Source organism: Mobula hypostoma, chromosome 26, assembly GCF_963921235.1.
Source record: "Mobula hypostoma chromosome 26, sMobHyp1.1, whole genome shotgun sequence".
Taxonomy (NCBI): domain Eukaryota; kingdom Metazoa; phylum Chordata; class Chondrichthyes; order Myliobatiformes; family Myliobatidae; genus Mobula; species Mobula hypostoma.
Genome location: NC_086122.1, coordinates 24,288,663 through 24,311,595, shown reverse-complemented (window position 1 = coordinate 24,311,595; position 22,933 = coordinate 24,288,663). Strand labels below are relative to the sequence as shown.

General features: G+C 41.5%; 1 protein-coding gene across 1 annotated transcript in view; it reads left to right on the top strand.

Moving 5' to 3' along the window:
* The window catches only part of rragca (Ras-related GTP binding Ca), a 43,324-nt gene that overhangs the window by 3,685 nt on the left and 16,706 nt on the right, over positions 1-22,933 (top strand). The window contains exon 2 of the mRNA XM_063033664.1: positions 19,176-19,375. Coding sequence (XP_062889734.1) covers positions 19,176-19,375 — 200 coding nt within the window. The remainder of the gene's footprint in view (positions 1-19,175; positions 19,376-22,933) is intronic.

Genomic DNA, 22,933 nt, shown 5'->3' with positions numbered 1-22,933 from the left:
CAAAAAAAACCTGGGCTCCCAACACATGAAAATTTAATGTAAGAAGTTGAATAACACTCAATGATTTAGCTCCTTTCTTTGAACTACTTTTACGTGAGATCAGTTGGAAGTGATAGTTGCCCACACTTCTTAACGTGGAATACATTTTTTTTGCCAAATGAAGCTGAAGGTTGTCAACTTGAATTGCATACCATGCCACTATAACCTTTAGAAACTTGCTCTGTCAGCATTGCAATCAGCAATAATTCGGCCTTCGATTGTGCAGTCTGATCAGCTGTGTTCTTTTGCTTCTGTGAAACTTCAGCTATCGGTTGCTTTTAATTCCTAGCACGTCTAATTAACAAGATAAATACTATGCATTGGAAGATGCTAAGTTTTCCAGATTAAGTATAGGTCTTTTGACTTGAGCAGCAATTATTCATTTTGGATATAGTAATTCAATACACTAAAAGGTGTTGCATCTTGTTTGTGTAACTGAGTTAATGCCACTCTTCTTCTGTCACATACTTTTAGATAGTGGCTTCTCTTCAATAGGTTCTATAGGTAGATTTAATGTCAGAAATGTATACATATGCATCCTGAAATTCTTTTTCTTTGCAAACATCCATGAAAACAGAGGAGTGTCCCAAAGAATGAATGACAGTTAAACGTTAGAACCCCAAAGCTCCCCCCCAGCTCCCCCTCCCACGCACACGCAGCAGCAAGGCAATAACCTCTCCCCCACCAGCCTAAAAAAAAATCAGCACCCTCCACCAAGCACTCGAACGTGTAGCAAAACATCAGTAAAGACACAGACTTGCAGTACCTCAAAGACCACTTGTTCACCTGGTAATTCAACATACCACAGGCTCGCTCCTTCCCTAATAAGGGAAAAAGAGGTGTCCCCATTTCACAGCGAGAGGGGAGACATAACAAACAACTCACAGATTTATGGTGTTAAAAGTCTGTTGCGCCTACAGAACCGACCCCGAGACTCAGGTCTCTGGACACACAGCCGCTCCTGATGTTCTGTGTTCTCCTGTGACGCCTCATCAGGGCCACCAGCCTTGAATCAGCCGTCTCCAGAGCCACGAAAATCCAGCACCCTGTAGTTGTGCTAGTCTTCCAGGCCGATCCTTGGGACATCAAAAAAACGGCCAGTTGTGAGGCCCTGCGAGCAGGTCCCATTCCCACAAAGAATCGAAGTCAGAGTGTAACTCCTGCTGAGGGTCTCCAAAAGAACCTTGAAAAGGGGAAAAAAAGGAGATATCAAAGATAGAAATAGAGCTGTTTCCGAAGATGCAAGCAAAGGAGTTGCTGTTTAGCGCCATTTTGACTTTGCTTCGCCTCAGTATTAACTAACTATACAGTATGTGAAAAGCAGTTTGTGCTCCTTGATTCTGTGCAGTTACCATATCATTACAGTGACTAGTTTGCATGATTGTAGGTGTTGATCAAATATGGACAACTAATCTCCAGAATTGAAGTTCTTCTTTTGCTCTTTTTATTTAGGGCAATATTCTTTTGAATATATAAAATAATTTTTAATGTCAGAAGTTTACATTGATATTTCAATTGTTTGAAAGTAGAAGTTTAGGAGGTGGTGTTTTTAGGTACTTTACCACTAACTTCAACTTTCTACACCTTCTATGTCCTCTTTAAACAGAAAAATAAATGTTTTAATTATGGTGCTGGCAGATGGAGGTAAAATTTGGAAAAGATGATGAAGCACAAGTGAGAATGACAACTGATATCAAGTTTTGAAACATAAGTTTCTGCCATGCCATTAGCTGTCCATTGTTAGCTGGCCTGCTGCGTTCACCAGCAACTTTGATGTATGTTGCTTGAATTTCCAGCATCTGCAGAATTCCTGTTGTTAGCTGTCCATTGTTAGTCAGTTTTCAGACGTCTTTAGTGTTCAGTGCTTTATGTGATGCATGTAAGTTAAAGTACCAGTGACTTGTTTCTCATTTTGGAAGTACTGTGATGTCACAAGACTTGTATATTTAAAATAAAATCTGAAATGAATTTTATCCTGAAGTTTTCCACTTGCACTTAGTAAGAAAATGTTTCTCTGCCTTCAAATATGTATTTTGTACAACTATAATAATAAGATTATTGCAGCTTTGAGAGGTGCGTTGTGGATTGCAACGTGGAGCAACATTCTGTGCATTCCTTGTTTTTTTTGAATTAGGGATTGAATTAATTAATATAAGCTAGTATATGAAATTGGAAGTTTTCACGGATGATTTTGTACTTGAGCTGGAAAATTCTAAAGTTATCAGAATATCTCAATTTTGAATCTCAGTCTCAGTCTTGCAGGAGGGTGGGAACCAGAGTGCTAGAACAGATAGTGGAGAGGTTGTGGAGACGTTATTCAGACCTCAAACAAAGTCAGGAATCAAAATGTTGAGCATGGTGTGACTAATGTCCTGAGCTCTGTATATTTCAATTCAAGAAGTATCGTAGGAAAGGCAGATGAGCTCAGGGCATGGATCAATACAGGTTTCCCCCGCCATCCGAAGGTAGAGCGTTCTTATGAAACGGTTCGTAAGCCGGAATGTCGTAAAGTGAAGAAGCAATTACCATTTATTTATATGGGAAAAATTTGTGAGCATTCGCAGACCCAAAAAATAACCTACCAAATCATGCCAAATAACAGATAAAACCTAAAATAACAGTAACATAGTAAAAGCAGGAACGATGTGATTAAATACATAGCCTATATAAAGTAGAAATTCTTTTCTGCAATCATTGCTGCACTGTCCACCGTAGTGAAAATGCAAGCGCTCTTGGCTGAAACACTCGGCACAAATGCTCTCGGCAGAAACACTCTCTCCAGTAACCTTTATGAAGCTGCCAAATCATACCAAATAACACATAAAAATACACAGCCTATATAAAGTTAAAATAGTGTATGTACAGTGTAGTATCACTTACCAGAATGGGGAAGACAGCGAGCACACTGATGGTGTGTTAGGTTGAGTTGTCGGAGGCTGGGGTGGTGGGACACTGGGGTGTCATCTCATCGTCGTCTGTTTCCATCAGGGCTGGTAGGTCTTCTTCTATGTCTGCCTGCCTCGATGTCGAAGGTCGAGGTTTGTCATCTGCTGTGGCTGATGTGGAAGGCTTGAAAAACGACAGTATGCTTGACTGCTTAGCTTCTCGCCGTTTTCTATCATACAGTTGGTTGTAAGCACTCAAACCATCCTGCAAATATGCCCTAAACCTACATACCCTTTAAAATTAAAGTCGTACTCTTCTGCAATCATTGTTGTCAATTGCAGCGAAAATCTCACGCAGTTGCTTCAAGTTCAGTTCCTGGACGACTTCACTTTCGGTCCATTTGCTACTGCATTCGGTTTCGATTGTTACCCTTTCCTCTTCCAATTGCATCAGCTCTTCATCTATCAGTTCTTGGTCATGGGATGCCAAAACCTCTTCAACATCATCTTCGTCAACTTCCACAAGCCAAACTCTCTTTGTCCTTACTTCGTTCACCACAATCAAAACGCTTAATTATGTCTAGTTTTAAGCTGTGTGACATCCTTATGAGCTCTTTTAGGCTTTTCCGATACCTTAGAACAGGGGTCCCCAACCTTTTTCGCACTGTGGACCGGTTTCATATTGACAATATTCTTGCGGACTGGCTGACCGGGGGTGGGGGGGGGTGCGGTGGGTGGTAAGGTTGCCAACGAACAAGAGTAGCAGTCAAATACTGTACGTTGTTTACCCCGAGAAAGACTACAATGACCATGAAGCCTTGCGCGGGCACCAGTGTGCATGTGTGTACGTGCTGATTTTTTTCTACAAATCGTTTTTGGCGATTCTGCTGGGGGGGTGTTAATCACGAATGCAATATAGGTGATAGGTGGCTAATACACTCAATTTCATTTCTAAAAGGGTTTATCTAACGAATTTAATATTAAACACAGCGCATATTTTCCTTGCATGAATATAGCGATAAGTCAATTATCAGGGGAGCTTGAAGTAAGTGTTGAACAAACTTCCAGTAGAAGTGGTAGAGGCAGGTTCGGTATTATCATTTAAAGAAAAATTGGATAGATATATAGACAGGAAAGGAATGGAGGGTTATGGGCTGAGTGCAGGTTGGTGGGACTAGGTGAAAGTAGCATTCAGCACAGACTAGAAGGGCAGAGATCGCCTGTTTCTGTGCTGTAATTGTTATATGGTTATATAAGTCAGTAGCATCATAACATTTTAAGTAACGTTTGGATGTTAAACACAGAGCACATAATTTCCCCGTATGAACATATAAAATCATTGCAACACACCAATATCGCTGAATCAGTGGGACGCCTGGGATTGTTTTCCTTTCACAACACGGTCCTATTGAAGAGTGACGAGAGACAGCGATACTCGAAGGAGGTTCCTTATGTCCAGTCTATTCCGCAATTTAGTTTTCGTTGCATTCATTGCAGAGATATGTTGGAAATGGAAGCAACGTTTTCAGTGCTTTTGTGGCTATCTCAGGATATTTAGCTTTGACTTTGATCCGGAATTCCGGCAGAGATGTTATGTCAAACATGCTTTTCAGCCCGCTGTCATTTCTAAGCTCGAGGAGTTGATCTCCTTCCCGTGCTGACATGGATGACGCGTGCGTAATGACCTCGTGTGCATTCAAGCTCAACAGTTGGCGTGACAGGGATTGTCACAGTCATACTTTATTGATCCTGGGGGAAATTGGTTTTCGTTACAGTTGCACCATAAAATAAATAGTAATAAAACCATAAATAATTAAATAGTAATATGTAAATTATGCCAGGAAATATGTCCAGGAATGAGGAAAGGTGCAGCTGACTCCTATCGCTAAATCATATCGTTTCCTCGCGGCCCGGTAGCGCATGCTTTGCGACCCGGTATCGGTCCGCAGCCCAGTGGTTGGGGACCGCTGCCTTAGAACTCATCCTGCTAACGGATGCTCAAAATGAATCGAGATAAAGCACAGATGCTCATAGGCACGTGTTTAAGCAATGCTGACAAGAATGCAGTTCTGGGGGAGGAGCTTGGCTGCTTGGGGCGCGCACTGCCTTTTTTCGTCACAGTGAAAACACCTTCTGTTAGCGAAAACAGGTAACTAATGTAGGTCTTTCGTAACAGCGAGGTGTTGTAAAGCAAATGTTCGAAAAGCGGGGGACACCTGTACTTGGAGTTATGATATTGTAACTATTAGTGAAACTTGGTTACAGGAGAAGCAGGACTGCAGTTCAATATTCTGGGGTTCCATTGTTTTAGACATGAGAACGGAAAGTATTAAAGAGCAGGGGTGGCGTTACTAGTCATGGCAGTGCTCAGTCAAGACAGACTGGAGAACTAATTTACTGAGGAGTTACGGGTGGAACTGAGGAATAAGGAAGGTATGACGACGTTAATGGGCTATATTACAGACCCAGCAGTCCGAGGGATTCAGAGGAACACACTTATAGAGAGATCATAGACTATTGCAAGAAACATAAGGTTGTTATAAAAGGTGATTTTAACTTTTCATATAGTGACTAGGACTCCCATACTGTAAAAGGACTAGATGGGATAGAGTTTGCCCAATGTGTTCAGGAAAGTTTCCTTAATCAGTACGTAGAAGTCCCAATGAGCGAGTGCGTGATACTTGATCTGCTAATAGGGAATGAGATAGGGCAGGTGACAAAGTTTGTGTAGGGGGACACTTTGTATCTAGTGATCATAATGCCAATAGTTTTAAAGTAAATGTGCAAAAAGAATTCTGAACTTGAGAAAGGCCAACTTTGACGGTATCAGAAAGGATCTGGCAAATGTGGAGTGGGACAGGCTGTTTTCTGGCAAAGGTATACTTGGAATTTTGAGAGTACAAGGCTCGGATGTGTCTGTCAGGGTAAAAGATAAAGAAGCTTTAGGGAACACACACAAAATGCTTCTAGTTCTGTGAAATTCTTGAGCCGTCTTGCATGCACTGCTCTTTTGAGGTCTATCCACAGATTCTCAATGATGTTTAGGTCAAGGGTCTGTGAAGGCCATGGCAAAACCTTAAGCTTGCGCCTCTTGAGGTAGTTCATTGTGGATTTTGAGGTGTGTTTAGGATCATTATCCTGTTGTAAAAGCCATCCTCTTTCCATCTTTGGCTTTTTTACAGACAGTGTGATGTTTGCTTCCAGAATTTGCTGGTATTTAATTGAATTATTTCTTCCGTCTACCAGTGAAATGTTCCCTGTGCCACTGGCTGCAACAAAAGCCCAAAGCATGATCAATCCACCCCCATGCTTAACAGTTGGAGAGGGGTTCTTTTCATGAGATTCTGCACCCTTTTTTCTCCAAATATACCTTTGCTCATTGCGGCCAAAAAGTTCTATTTTAACTTCATCAGTCCACAGGACTTGTTTCCAAAATGCATCAGGCTTGTTTAGATGTTCCTTTGAACCTTTTGAATAGAACTGTCTGTGGGGAAAAAAAAGAAAAAGCCAAAGATGAAAAGAGGATGGCTTCTACAACAGGATAATGAACCTAAACACACACCTCAAAATCCACAATGAACTACCTCAAGAGGCACAAGCTGTAGGTTTTGCCATGGCCCTCACAGTCCCCTGACCTAAACATCATCGAGAATCTGTGGATATACTTCAAAAGAGCAGTGCATGCAAGACGGTCCAAGAATCTCACAGAACTAGAAGCCTTTTGCAAGGAAGACTGGGCGAAAATCCCCCAAACAAGAATTGGAAGACTCTTAGCTGGCTACAAAAAGCGTTTACAAGCTGTGATACTTACCAAAGCGGGTGTTACTAAGTACTGACCACACAGGGCGCCCAAACTTTTGCTTCAGGCCCTTTTTGTTTGTTATTTTGAAACTGTAAAAGATGGAAATAAAAAAGTAATCTTGCTTAAAATATTAACAATGTGTCATCTTTAATTTTGTCTTTTGGAAATCAGTTTACCTTTTACTCGCTTAGCTATTCACAGTAACAGAAATCTTGACGGGGGTACCCAAACTTTTGCATGCCACTGTAGACATCAGTAGATAAGCTGTCTCCAGAGACAGAGATAAAGGAAAGGAAGAGAGATGTCAGAAATGGACCAGGTAAATTTGAGGGCAGGGTGGAAGTTGGAGGCAAAGTTGATGAAGGCAATAAGCTCAGCATGCGTGCAGGAAGCAGCGCCAATGCAGTCGTCGATGTACTGAAGGAAAAGTGGGGGACAGATACCAGTATAGGCTTGGAACATGGACTGTTCCACATAGCCAACAAAAAGGCGGGCATAGCTGGGATCCATACGGGTGCCCATGGCTACACCTTTAGTTTGAAGGAAGTGGGAGGAGCCAAAGGAGAAATTATTAAGGGTAAGGACCAATTCCGCAAGATGGAGGAGAGTGGTGGTAGAGGGGAACTGGTTGGGTCTGGAATCCAAAAAGAAACGGAGAGCTTTGAGACCTTCCTGGTGGGGGGTGGAGGTATATAGAGACTGGACATCCATGGTGAAAAGAAGACGATAGGAGCCATGGAACTTGAAATCATTGAAAAAATCCAGAGCATGAGAAGTGTCACAAACATAGGTGGGAAGGGATTGAACAAGGGGGGATAAAACAGTGTCGAGGTATGCAGAAATGAGTTTGGTGGGGTAGGAGCAAGCTGAAACAATGGGTCTACCTGGACAGGCAGGTTTGTGGATCTTGGGTAGGAGGTAGAAACGGGAACTGCGGAGTGTGGGAAGTTTTAGGGAATCTTGGTTTTCAAGAGCTGTTGAGGCCTTGTTTAAGAAAAGCGCATAGCAAGTATAGGCAGGTAGGAGCAAATGAGGTGGCTATGCAAGAGAACACTTAAGAAAGTAATCAGGAGGGTGAAAAAAAGTATGAGGTTGCCCTAGCAGGCAAGGTGAAGGAGAATCCTAAGGGATTCTACAGATATATTAAATGCAAAAGGATTGCAAGGGACAAAATTGGTCCTCTGGAAGATCAAAATGATAATCCATGCGTGGAGCCAAAAGAGATGGGGCAGGTCTTAAATTTTTTGCATCTGTGTTTACTAAGGATATGAGTCTATAGAAGTGAGGCAAAACAGCATCAACTTCATGGACTGTATACAGATTTGAGGAGGTGGTGTTTGCTGTCTAGAGGCAAATTAGGGTGGATAAATCCCCAGGGCTTGACAAGGTGTTCCCTCAGACCCTGTGGGAGGTAAGTGCAGAAATTGATGGGGCCTTTGCAGAAATACTTAAATCATCCTTGGAGACAGGTGAGGTACTAGAGAATTGTAGGATAGCTAATGTTCTGCTGTTTAAGAAAAGCTTTAAAAATAAACAAGGAAATTATAGTCCAGCGAGCATGACATCACTAGTAGGAAAGTTATTGGAAGGTGTTCTAAAGGACTGGCAATACAAGTATTTGGATAGACATGGACTGATTAGAATTAGTTAGCTTGACTTCTTGTGTGGTAGGTCATGTCTATTCCAGTCCTATAGCTTTTTGAGTAAGTTAACAGGGAAGTTGATAAAAGCAAGCCAGTGGATGTTGTCTACACGGACTTCAATGTGGGAGGTTGGTCAAGAAGGCTTAGTCACTCAGCATTCAAGATGTGGTAGTAAATTGGTTTAGATACTGGCTTTGTTGGAGAAGCCAGAGAGCGGTAGTAGATGGTTGCCTCTCTGACTTGAGGCCTGTGACTTGTGGAGTGCCACAGGGATTGGTGCTGGGTCTATTGTTGTTTGTCATCTACTGTATATCAACAATTTTCATTAATACTGTGGTTAACTGGACCAGCAAACTTGCAGATGACACCAAGGTTGGGGGTTTAGTGGACAGTGAAGAAGTCTTTCATGGCTTGCTATGGGATCTGGACCAGCAGAGGAAAAAGGCTGAAAATTGACAGATGGGATTTAATGCAGACAAGTGTGACTTGTTGCACTTTGGTAGGACTAACCAGGGTAGGTCTTACACAGTGAATGTTAGGGGTCATGGGTTAAGGGTGAAAGGTGAAAAGTTTAAGGGGAAAACATGGGGAAATTTCATTTAGAGGTTCTTGAGAGTGCGGAACGAGCTGCCAGCGCAAATAGTACATACGAGCTCAATTTTAACATTTAAGAGAAGCTTGGATGGTCGGGGTATAGAGGGCTATGGTCCCAGTGCAGGTTGATGGGAGTAGGCAGTTTAAATGGCTTGGCATGAACTAGATTGACTGAAAGGTCTGATTCTGTGAATGCACTGTTTCCAGAGGAGAAAAATCTATTTATGTAAGTGCCTCAAAGATATTGAAAGATAAATATAATAATCTGTTTTTAAAAAGCTTCAGATTCTTTATTAACTTTTAATTTGAAGCAGAAGAAAGATGAGTTTATTTTCTTTACTGAGAATCACAAAATACTTATTTCTTTACTGCTGCTATTCCTAGTGTAAGGTCAACCAATCATTTTTTAAAAAAACAAAGGAAATATCATAAGAATCAATATTTGTTTCTATATTTAGTTTTTTCTACATTATACTGTGGGATCTAACCCCTTTGGGGGTGGGGGGGGAAGCACATTTTCCAGTTACAGTGTGGGGAATGATATTGTCAATTGGGATTGCAATTTTAATGTTAATGCTGCTACCAATATCATGAAAAGGTCAGTTTTGCATGCACGACCAATATCCTGCAATTACAGTCATTTACTTTGACCATTATTTGTTGAATAACACCATTGATCACTTTCTTAATTGAGTTTGTTACTGCTTTGCCTGGCATTAAATTGGTAATGCTAACTTTGGCATACAAGGCAAAATCACCATTTCCTCGGAAATTCTCATGTGGAAGTATTTGTACTTTGTACGCTCCCAGATGGCAACAGTACATCATCAGTTTCTTTCATGTGCTTCATAGAATGGTGCACTAGCTGGCTGCTGGTTTTCAATTTGTCATTGCACCGGAATAGAGTATTCATTGTTGAATGTAATACCTTCCAGCTGTGACAGTCTGCTACAGAATACTTGGCAAATGTGCACATCTTCATTGTTGAAGAGTAGTGGTCACTTAAGTACCAGCAGTTGAAGGGAAGTCCAATAATTTGCCGTTAACCAGCTGGCTTTCAAACAGCTGGAGTTTGATTTCAAAAGTCCATACATGATTAAACCCGGCAAGCCTTCATTGAGAATAGTCAGTTTTGTGTGAAATGTGTGGTTTCCAGTTTGTGTTGCAATGAGTACTTGCTGGGTTTCTCTTCCCCAAAGAGGTGCATGTCTTTGTGTGAGACAATGCAAAGAACTGTGAATACTATACTTCATTTGTGTCACCTTGAACTTTGTATGGTATAGGCAACTTGCATTATGCATTTAAGTTCATTGGATTTACTGAAGTCACTTGCATAACGTCAATTTTATTTGCCATTGTATGGTATGATAGATGGTAATTTCAGCATGAGTTGGTTTTGCAAACCTGCAACACATTATTTTACAGAAATATAAAAAGTATAGCATATTCATTGTTGGACAGCTTCATGACAACTACCTTAATTGCATGTGTTCCCTGTTGTGCTATCAATAACCAGGCTGCTTTGCAGCATCTGATAACTTTAGGATTATAAATGTCACCTTGGGATATAGAGAAGATTGTATTTTGTTAATAGAAACATTCTGTGCTAGTAGTGGAATGGATTACTGTCCATTGTTGAACTTGTAAACACATGTAGATGTTTATGGTTCCTTGCATTTCTTAACAACATATTGCCAATGAGTCCATTTGATTTGAAGGAATGACTGGAAGATGGTTAGCTGGACATTACTGCTGTTTTAATTAAAGCTGTACCAGACATGACCTTTTTTGATAACTTCATTTATTGATGAACAATGTATTTCTGAGTATGTGTTGCTTGGTAAACTGTAACAAAAGCGAATTTAAAGAAGCTTGTCTCAAGATACAAGGTATCAATAAAGACAACGAACAAAGCAATGGGATGTACAGGATCGCCTGTGGGAGACTGCATCAAGAACTATGTTGGCCAGTCAGGATGTGTAAACTCAACTCGTTTGCGGGAACACAAGCTGATGGTACAGGGACGTGATCTACTGTCACTGATCTCGGTACATGAAGACTGAAATGGACACCACTTAACTGGGACACAACGGAGATTCTGGCACAGGCAAACACGAAGTAGGCATGTGACTTTTTAGAAGCATCTTTCTCTTATGGTAATTCCCTAAACAAACATTGAAATAGATGCCATGCAGAGAGCCCTAAGAGCCAATGAAATGTGAGCCAATAGAATTCAAAGATCAACTGAAGATGTAGCCAATCAGGACTGAGGCAAGTAAATGGGGGTGGGGGATGCTGTATAAATGCAATCACTCCCAAAAAGAGACACCAGCAGCTGTGCACTGTGGATGTCGCCTTGACTGGTGATGAAACGTCTGCAAGCTAATTGCCGAGCTCGGTGAATACCTCAACATCAAATGTACTGCATCTTCTCTGGGCAGACGGAATCACAATCTGGTTTAATAACACTTGTATATGTTGTGAAATTTGCTTTGCAGCAGCAGCACAGAGCAATACTAAAATTACTATAAATTACATTAAGAATATGTATGGTGCAAAAAGAGTGGAAATAGTGAGGTAGTGTTAGTGGGTTGATGGACCATTCAGAAATCCAATGGTGGAGGAGAATAAGCTGTTCCTAAAACATTGAGTGTGCGTCTTCAGACTCCTGTACAACCTCGTTGGTAGTAATGAGAAGAGGGCATGTCCTGGATAGTGAGTATCCTTCATGATGCTGTTGCTTTGAGACACTATCTTTTGAAGATGCTCTCGATTAAGTGGGTGGCTAGTGCTCTGATGGAGCTGGCTGTGTTTACAGCCTTCTGCAGCTTTTTATTATCCTGTGCATTGGTACATCCATACCAGATGTTGATGTAACCAATTGGAATGCTCTCTATGGTATATCTGTAGAAATTTGCTAGTCTTTGACAAATCAGATCTTAAACTCCTAATGAAACAGAGCCTGTGGTGTGCCTCTTTTATCATTTCATCAATATGTTGGAATGAGGATAGATCGTCAGAGATGGTGACACACAAGAACTTGAAGCTGCTCACCCTTTCCACTGCTGACCCCTCAGTGAGGATTGGTGTGTGTTCTCCTGTCTTTTCCTTTCTGAAGTCCACAATCAATTCCTTGGTCTTACTGACACCAGTTAAGTAGCCAATCTGTATCACTGCTGTTCGCCTCATCAGCATTTGAATACCCACACAGTTAGGTGTGTTGAGAGAGTAGAGAAGCAGGCTGAACACACATCCTTGAGTTGCGATGGTGTTAATTCAGTGAGGAGGAGATGTTATTTCTGATTCTTTTACCCCTTGCTGGCCTCCCCATGAGGAAGTCAAGGATCCAGTTGCAGAGGAAAGTAGAGAGGCCTGGACTTTGAAATTTGTTGATTAACAAGGGGATAATGGTGTTGAATACTGGGCTATAATCAATGATCAGCAGCCTGACATACTGTAGATATGTCCTGATGCTTCAAGTCCAAGCAGAGAGCCAGTGAGATTGCTTTGGCTAGAGAGCTGTTGTGGTGGTAGGCAAATTGCTCAGGCAGTATCTAATTCCAGCCAATACCAAACACTCTAGGCACTTCACCACAGTAAATGTGAGTGCTATTGGGCGATAGACATTAAGGCAGGTCATCCTGTTCTCCAATACCAGTATAATTGCTCATTTGCAGTAGCAAGTGAGAATCTCTTAACTGCAGCAATGAGAGGGCGAAGATGTCCTTGAACATGCCAGTCAACTGGTTGGCATAGATTTTCAATGCCCTGACAGGCGAACCATCAGGGCCTGATTCCTTGCAACCATTCACCTTCTTGAAAGATGTTCTGACGTCGGCCTCTGTGACATGTCACAGGATTGCTAGATGCTGCAGGTTTTTGCACTGGTGTAGTCTTATTCTCCCTTTCAAAGCATGAATAAAAGGTGTTTAGCTCATCAGAGAATGGAGCATCACAGCCATTGATGTTAGGTTTCACCTTGTAGGAGGAAGTAATGGCCTGCAAATCCTGCCATAGCTGATGTGCATCTAATTATTTCACTCAGAATTTCATTTTTCCTTCTTAAGACATCCTTCCATAGGCCATACCTGGACTTCTTCCAGAGTTCAGAGGTTCAGAATCATTGGTCTTGAATGCCTCAGATCTCCCCATAGCAAACTGTGAATCCCCTGGTTTATCCACAACTTCTGGTTTGAGAATGTCCCGTATGTTTTCGAAGACACACACTGGTCCACACAGGATGAAGTCTTGATGACAACTGTGGCATATTCATTAAGATCTAAAGATCAATCGTGTTATCCACTGTTCTTACAAAAAACATGCTGATGTGGTCTTTGGAAGCACCTTAGATTCTTTATAACTTATGTCCCTTAGTTTTTTGTGGCAAGCTGAAAACATTTAAGGAGTTATTTTTTTCAATTATTGACTATTTCATGGATAAAAACTATCTTAACTTTGATTTGTGTGAAGACCAAGCAGTTATGCAGTAGTTTATGGCAAGGAGCATGGGTATTGTGCAGTTGTTTTTATAAAATTGTGTACACGTCTTGAGGAAAATGTCCCTGCAACTATTTTAAATTACTCATGAAATCTGTTGTTCAAACTTGGCAGTTATTGCATGATACACACAAAAAATGCTGGTGAATGCAGCAGGCCAGGCAGCATCTATAGGAAGAGGTACAGTCGATGTTTCGGGCCGAGACCCTTCGTCAGGACTAACTGAAAGAAGAGATAGTAAGAGATTTGAAAGGGGGAGGGGGAGATCTGAAATGATAGGAGAAAGACAGGAGGGGGAGGGATGGAGCTAAGAGCTGGAAAGTTGATTGGCAAAAGGGATATGAGAGGATCATGGGACGGGAGGCCTAGGGAGAAAGAAAGGGGGGGGAACCCAGAGGATGGGCAAGGAGTTATAGTGAGAGGGACAGAGGGGGAAAAAAGGGGGAAAGAAAAAAAAAATAAGGGATGGGGTACGAAGGGGAGGTGGGGAATTAACAGAAGTTTGAGAAGTCAATATTCATGCCATCAGGTTGGAGGCTACCCAGACGGAATATAAGGTGTTGTTCCTCCAACCTGAGTGTGGCTTCATCTTGACAGTAGAAGAGGCCGTGGATAGACATATCAGAATGGGAATGGGACGTGGAATTAAAATGTGTGGCCACTGGGCGATCCTGCTTTCTCTGGCGGACAGAGTGTAGGTGTTCAGTAAATGGTCTCCCAGCCTGCGTTGAGTCTTGCCAATATATAGAAGGCCGCATCGGGACCACCGGATGCAGTATATCACCCCAGCCGACTCACAGGTGAAGTGTTGCCTCACCTGGAAGGACTGTTTGGGGCCCTGAATGGTGGTGAGGGAGGAAGTGTAAGGGCATGTGTAGCACTTGTTCCACTTACAAGGATAAGTGCCGGGAGGGAGATCGGTGGGGAGGGATGGGGGGTACGAATGGACAAGGGAGTCGCGTAGGGTGCGATCCCTGCGGAAAGCAGAGGGGTGGGGGAGGGAAAGATGTGCTTAGTGGTGGGATCCCGTTGGAGGTGGCAGAAGTTACAGAGAATAATATGTTGGACCCAGAGGCTGGTGGGGTGGTAGATGAGGACAAGGGGAACCTTATTCCTAGTGGGGTGCTGGGAGGATGGGGTGAGAGCAGATGTGCGTGAAATTGGGAAGATGCGTTTGAGAGCAGAGTTGATGGTGGAGGAAGGGAAGCCCCTTTCTTTAAAAAAGGAGGACATCTCCTTCATCCTGGAATGAAAAGCCTCATCCTGAGAGCAGATGTGGCGGAGACGGAGGAATTACGAGAAGGGGATAGCATTTTTGCAAGAGACAGGGTGGGAAGAGGAATAGTCCAGATAGCTGTGAGAGTATCCCTTTTGCCAATCAACTGTCCAGCTCTTAGCTCCATCCCTCCCCCTCCTGTCTTCTCCTATCATTTCAGATCTCCCCCTCCCTCTTCCACTTTCAAATCTCTTACTATCTCTTTCAGTTAGTCCTGACGAAGGGTCTCGGCCCGAAACATCGACTGTACTGCCTAGCCAGCTGCGTTCACCAGCGTTTTTTTGTGTGTGTTGCTTGAATTTCCAACATCTGCAGATTTCCTCATGTTTGAGTTATTGCATGATTTTTTGGCATTTTACCGTGCGCTGTGATTATTGGAATTTGTACAATATTCCAGCCAATGTATTGTGAAGGAGGCTGCTCAAACAACTTGCAGTTTTTTTTCCTAATCTTGTAACACCTGGTTTTTCAAACTTTGTTTTGCAGAAATTGTCATTGGATGATTTTCTATTGTGTTTTTAAGATGCCCACACCAGGCCATTAGTGAACATTTCTGGGATAGATGGAAAAGTTGGACTTTTGTCTGATCGCTGTTGTCCAAGGGTTGTTCATGTAATGCTTATTCAACTGGCTACAAAGCAATAACTTGTACATCTGCAGTAATGAGTAAAAAATCCTATAGTGTTCAATAAACTGGAAAAATATTTTGAAGAGAATATCTTGACAGGTTAATTTTCTAAGTATTTCATCCATATGCTATCTTGCAGAGTACAAAAAATCCTAGTTCCATCCCCAGTTTTGGAATGGTGCAAGATGTTAACTCAATCTTGAGTTATCTTTGATTTCCTGGATTATTTGCCATCATACATAGTTGTGAGGTTATTTCATTGTATTGTGGAAGTGGTAACTGCTTTGTCTATATCCCAAGCTCTGGAATTCACCTTCTCAATCTCACTTATTTCCAAAAGTGTTTTATTTAATTTATTTTTTTGGCGTGTGCCTGCGTGTGTGCGAGTCTCTGTGTGTGCGTGTATCCGTGATGTCTTTTTCATGGCTTTTACAAGGCGCAGAGCGAGAGAGAGACTGTGTGGCGCTCCACTCCTCACACAGACATTTTCACAGTATTTTTCCCTTTTATTTTACGAGGTCGAGTTGCGATCTTGACACACAACCCGGCACGGATGGATCATCTCAGATCATCTAAAATGATTTTGACTTGATAAATTTGAATATAAATGAGCCTCATAATTAAAGGAAATTAGTAAAACTTGACACTTAATATTCAGTCACTGGTAGCTACTGTATTTGAGGGAATATTGTGTAGTTAAGGTGTTGAGAGCTGGAGAACCATGCAAAACACAATCTGTATTACCTTTCCTGTCTACTTGGACTTCTAGTCAAATCTTTCCATTATAATTCCTCTGCTCACATTCAGTAATTGAAACTACTTGTGAAAATTTATAACTCCGCCATGGACGGTCCCAAGCCCGGCTGCGAAAGGAGGAGGGTTGGTCATGGGGCTTGCAACCCCATCCCTTTTTAAAAAAAAAACCCAGAGCTCCAGAAGCTCCAGAGACCTTACTCCAGGGCGAGAAAGGATCTTCACCTAGAAGACGTATGAGGTCGTGTGCTGAAAGGGGAAGCCGCAGGGCTGATCAACCTTCTTTTGACCCAGGGCATAGATGGCCTGTGCCCCAGTAAGGGTAATGGGCTTAAGATGTAAATATATCTGCAATAATTTCAAATTAATGAAGACCATGGATGGGTGGTTTCTGTTATGAATTTACTCAACTCTCAATCTTGCGCTGTAGCCTCCTCCTGCATTGACATCTTGGAGTGTGTCGTGTTAAAAGCAGCCAACAACAGTTAATGCAGATACGAGAGCAGTTTCTTGACTTTAAAATGATTGACGTGCCTACGTATCCTGGTTTAATTAACCTCAAGCAACACACATCAAAGTTGCTGGTGAACGCAGCAGGCCAGGCAGCATCTGTAGGAAGAGGTGCAGTCGACGTTTCAGGCCGAGACCCTTCGTCAGGACTAACTGAACGAAGGGTCTCGGCCTGAAACGTCTCTCTTCCTTCAGTTAGTCCTGACGAAGGGTCTCGGCCTGAAACGTCGACTGCACCTCTTCCTACAGATGCTGCCCGGCCTGCTGCGTTCACCAGCAACTTTGATGTGTGTTGCTTGAATTTCCAGCATCTGCAGAATTCCTGTTGTTTTAATTAACATCATTCAGTTTTAACTAAATGTAATACTTGGTGCTCCCTATCTGTGCTAGACAATTCGTATATCAGACTTTCCTGAAAGTGGAGTGGAAGAAAGTAATCCTTAATCCCATGGGACAGGTGAGGACATAAAGACAAATAATTTCTCTGAAGATTATGTGAAGGTTCAATTACTGAGGTTATCAACAGATGTGAGACTAGTGAAAGAAATTGACCTTAATGGTGAGGAGAAGAATGTCCTTATTTCTGATTCTTACGCACATCACGCCACCCACTCTGTCATGCCCAGCACACACTGGCTCTTGAATTTTCTAACTCCCTACACCCAAGTACACTCAGTTTTTCTCTGCCCTCTTCTGCCTTTGTGCTCTCCATGTTTGCTTGTGGACATTAGATAGGTTCAGGATATAATATCTCTCTGGACTCGTATTTCCAAGAGGAACACTCCTCAAGCTTCGAAGGAATAAAAGCAGAAAAGGCCGCATGAAAAATTTAACATTTCAGAACAATGGTTTTTCCTCATACTTTGAAAACTTTTAAATTAAATATTTTCCTTAATGTAGAGAAATTCTGGTGGGGCAATTGAAAAAAGGTATTTGTGATGAAGTTGGGGACTGGAGAGTTTAAACTAGACAAGTAGTGGTGATGCTGGCTGAAAGTGGTAAAGATTAGAGAATAGAGCTAAATGGAGGTGGTGTAAAAAGGAGGTGTTGAAAAAAGGAGGTGTTGAATGAAGTTCGAAATACTAGAGAAGGGTTTATTTTTAAAAATCTGTGAAAAAGTACAATACAAGAATGAAAGGCTTATCGAAAATTAAAATTCACTAAGGTCAGTGGGAGTTGAGTGGAGTATTGGTGACAACATCCAATTGCCTATAACTTTAATTCTCCATCCTACACTTACTCTGACATTCTGCCTACAAAACTCAATGTTAAGTTTGAGGAACTTGACGCATAGCAGTCTTCAGGACTCAACAGTGAATTAATAATTTCAGATGAACAGCCATTCCAGTCTTGTATTTGTTTCCTTTATCAACTTGTGCCTGGGATGAAATGGAGGCCCGTCTGGGTCGGAGAGAGGGTAAAGGGGCTTGTTTTGCTGTTGTTTCTTGTTGCTGCTTGTATTCTGTGGAGGATTGTGGTGTGCATGCTATTGTTGGTGTCAGAATGTGTGGCGACACTTGGAGGCTGACCTTAACACATTCTTGGGTGTGTTGGTTGTTAACACAAGACACATTTCACTGTATGCATGATACACATGCACTATACATGTGATAGATACAGTAAATCTGAACTTCAGATACAATTTACGATCTTTCTTGTACACTGGCTCCAGACACCTTTTTGTTATTCATTAGCCCTTACCATCCTTTTTCAGCTGGTGCTACCACCCCATGTCGTTGTCTCTCCCCTATTTGCATACAATTGGATTTCGATTTTCCCTTTCTCTCCATTGCTTGTACACACCCCCACTCTTCCCCCCCCCCCATATTTACAGCAGTAAATATGAATTAATAGTGACGCACATAAAATGCAGGAGGAACTCAGTAGGCCAGGCAACCTCTTTGGAAAAGAGTAAACAGTTGATGTTTCAGGCTGAGACCCTTCATCAGGACTGGAAAGGAAGGGGGAAGGAGTCAGAGTGAGGAGAGGAAGAAGTACAAAATGATAGGTGAAACTGGGGAGGTGTGAAGTAAAGAAATGGGAAGTTGATTGGTGAAAGAGATGAAGGGCTGGAGAAGGGGGAATCGAATGGGAGAGGACAGAAGACTATGGAAGAAAGGGAAGGGGTGATGGGCAGGTAAGGGAAGGAGTGAGAAGGAAACTGGAATGGGGAATAGTGAGAGAGGATGGGGTGGCAATTAGTGGAAGCTCGAGAAATGAATTACTATTTCTGTCAGGATTAGTATTTGGCTTCCATCAGGAAAACATACAGGGCCTATAAAAACATTTAAAAGTAACTAATAATAGGTGTATAGGATTTGTTTTTTCTTGTTTCTTCATCTTTCCCATTGCCAAGTACCCTTCTAATGTTTTATTAACCCTAACAGTGATGGTTGGATTGACAGAAAAATAAATTGAAGAGGACAATGATTTCTGGTTTACAAAAAAATGTTTTGATTTGCTTTTTCAAACGTGCGCTCCAAGTAGCTTTTATTTTTGTTAGCCTCCATTCAAATGGCAGATTACTGACGAGTGTTGTTCTTGACAGGATGATTATATGGAAGCTCTAGCAAGACTTCACCTGACAGTATCACGAGCATACAAAGTCAATCCTGAAATTAATTTTGAAGTATTCATCCACAAAGTAGATGGTTTGTCAGATGATCACAAGATAGAAACTCAAAGAGACATTCACCAGCGAGCCAATGATGACCTTGCTGACGCTGGTTTAGAGAAACTCCACCTAAGGTAAGCGGTGTTGTTATTGGACATGCCAGTAGTAAAATGCACTGTTCTTTCCCCAAAGAAATACAGCATGGTAGTTTTGTGACTGAGGATCTCTGAAGTAAAAGGCCTTGGTTTATACTCGCTGCTTTCAATGTTGTGATTGTTCTGAACCCTAAAATATTTTTGTAATCCTTCTCTAAGTGATGGACGCTGTTAATTTGAGTAAATTCTTAAAAAAAAGTGAAGTTACTTTTTAGAAATTGGTGGCCAGTTTATTCTATTTCACCATTTGCTTTGCGTAAGCAACATCTCACCTTTTGTTTCTAAATTTTTAAAGAGATTTCTGAATTTGCATATTAATTGCTGGTTAAATTTGCCACAAATCTTTCAGGTTGGTTGGAATAAAGTCAGGGATTTTTATTTGGTCTTTTTTTCCTGACTCAATTGAATATTAATCCTTTTGGCATTTCATTTTGACTTATTCTCTCTACTCAGTGGATTGGAAAACATAATGACTTCGACAATCACTGTCAGTGAGTTCTATTTGCTGAGTTCCCACCTGTACCTTTCGCTCTTGCATTGTTAGCAACCTGTATTTCCTACAGATTGCAGCAGAAAAAGTTTTAAATAAAGGATGCAGGAATGTATTCAATTGTCTGATCACCTGGTTTGTGTAGTCATCATTTTCTCAACTTTGCTTTTAGGTTCTCAGCATAATTTTTATTTTCAATTTATTTTTGACACGTTGGTTTCAGTTGTTTCTCCACTGTTTATACAGTGGATTCCAGTTAATTGAGACACATCAGTACCAGTACATCTTGGCCCAATTAAGTGGCTGCCCCAATTAGCCAAGGTTTCCTGGAAATGGTTCATGAAAAAAAGACAAACTACCATTTAATTGAGTAAAAATTGTATATTTAAATGAAATACAGAACAAATTAGAACACTGTCAATACTACTACAGTACTTTAAAATTATATTAGTTTCTAACAGTTAATGGAAGAACTGTGAGTACACTGTGTTCTTTTGACTGTAAATGAACGAAATCAGTAAGTAGTGAAATCATTTAATTTTCGCTCCTGGCCTTTCGTGGCATCTCCAAGCCTGAATGCTTGAAACCGTAGTTCTGAACTGTCTTGAACAAAAGAAAATCTGGAATGCTGGAAATCTTCTGAACTGTCTTGCTGCTTATTTCTCGCCAACTATGAGTGACAAAAATCACTGCTTCTTGAACACAAGCACACGCAATTGGCGCTATTTAGAAACTGATTGCTCTAAGCACAGTATAGTGTCTAAAGCCATACAAGTGCGCATGCCTGATAGTTAGAAACTGTTTGGCGACGGCCTCCTGCCCCAATTAAGCGGCATAGTATTCTAAATAAATAAAAGGAATCCTGGCTATTTTCTCAATTTAGTTTTTGTTCTTTAGAAGTTGGACCAAATAAGCAGCTGCTCCGATTAACCGATGGCCCAATTAACTGGAATCCATGGCATTTCTATTCGGCTTTCATTGCAGTTCATCGTTTCGCACTTATCAATTTGTTTGAGCTTCAGCTAAACTTGCATTACAATTGCTGTTTACCTTACCTCTTGGACAGGTGAAGCTTTGCCTAAATAGGTTAAACTACAGCTCTAGAATGATTTCTCCCTTGGAAAGTCCTTCCCAAACATCTGGGGGACAGGTGTCTTAATTGTGAAAGATGTTCCTCATGGTTGACAGTGATGCACAGAATCGTACTGTGCAGTTAAGATTCCATCAGTGTCTGAGCAAGTTAACCTCAGAAGGGGAGGGATGACAGTATACAGACAGGTGGAAGTAGCTGTAGATGTCCTCAACACTGACCACAGACCCCACAAATATAGTTGATGCTAGCTTCTGATTATTAGCTACTAACCCAGATAATTGTGAGTTGTTGCACTTTGGTAGGGCAGATGTAAGGAGACAGTACACTGTTAAAGGGCAAGATCCTTAATGATGTTGCTGAGCAGAGATATCTTGGGACCCAAGTTCATAGCTCCTTGAAAGAGGCTACGCAGGTCGATAAGGTGGTTAAGAAGACTTGTCAATGCTAGCTTTTATTGGTCGAGGCATTGAGTTCAAAAATCATGAAGTTGTGTTGCAACCTTGTAAAACTCTGTTTAGGCCACATTTGGAGTATTGCATGCAGTTCTGGTTGCCCCACTATAGGAAGTATGTTGAGGCTTTGGAGAGGGTGCAGAGGACATTTACCAGGATGCTGCGTGCATGGTTTAGAGGACATGTGCTACCATGAGAGGCTGGAAAAACATGGGTTGTTTTTTTTTCTGGAGTGGGGGAGGCTGAGGGATCAGTTATTATGGGAGGCATAGATACAGTAGACAGGGAGTAGTTGTTTCGCAGGATTGAAATGCCTAATATCAGTGGGTATGCATTGAAGGTGAGGGATTAGGTTCAAAAGGGATGTGAGTAGTAAGTTTTTTTTTCTCAGTGGTGGATGCTTGGAATCTGCTAACTGGTATAGTGGTAAGAGGCAAATACAATAGAGGCTTTTAAGAAATGTTTAGATAGGCATATGTATGTGAGGAAGACTGAGGGATATGAGCACTGTGTGGGTAGAAGGGATTAGTGTTTGTATGTTTTGATTTACTTTTTAGCTGGTTCAGCAGAACACTAGGCTGAAGGGCCTGTAACTGTTCTATGTTCTCTATCGTCTTTAATGTTGAACTGCACTTTGAGTAAACAAATGGTATGGACATCTGGTGGGTGACATTAGTACTTGAGTAATTGAGCTGGCAAAGTCTTGCAGGATCCAGCTGCAGATGGGCCTGGGTGTCTGGTAAAAGTATTTAGCCCCCAACCCTTTGTTCATGTAAATAAGTTGATCAAAATCCCTGGTTGCAATACTTGAACTGAAAATTTTTATTTGTGAATCGCCTTTTCATTTTCTCACAGAACTAAAAAAAAACAGAAAATTGTAAAGCATGGAAAAACTAAAAATTCAAAAATTGAAATGCCAGCCATCCTGCATTGCACAATGTAATTGAACAAGATTTGCTCAGTCCTCCTTGCAAAATTGCTCAAGATGTGCCAGGTTAGTTGGGGAGCGGCAGTGGGCAGCAGTCTTGAGGTCTTAATTGGGTTAGGGTCAGGACTTAAGGACATCAATTTTCTTCATTTGAAGCCACTCCATGGTTGCTCTGGTGGTGTGCTTTGGGTCATTGTCCTGCTGAAAGACTAATCCTCCCCAATTTAAGCTTTCTGGCAGAAGCTAGCGGGTTTTTAACCAGGACATCTCTGTATTTAACAGCATTCATCTTTCCATCAATCCTGACCAAATTTCTAGTCTCTGCTGCTGAAAAGCATTTCCATTGCATGATGCTACTTCCACCATACTTCCACCACACCATCCATACTATAATTTGGCTGATGCGCAGTATTAGATTTAAGCCACACGTACCGCTTTGTGTTGAGGCTAAAATGTTCCACTTTAGTCTCATCTGAACCACAAGACCTTCTTCCATATCTTTACAATATCTTCTAAGTGACGCTTTGCGAAGTCTTTATGGATAAGGATATGCTTTTTTTTAAAAACCAGGTCT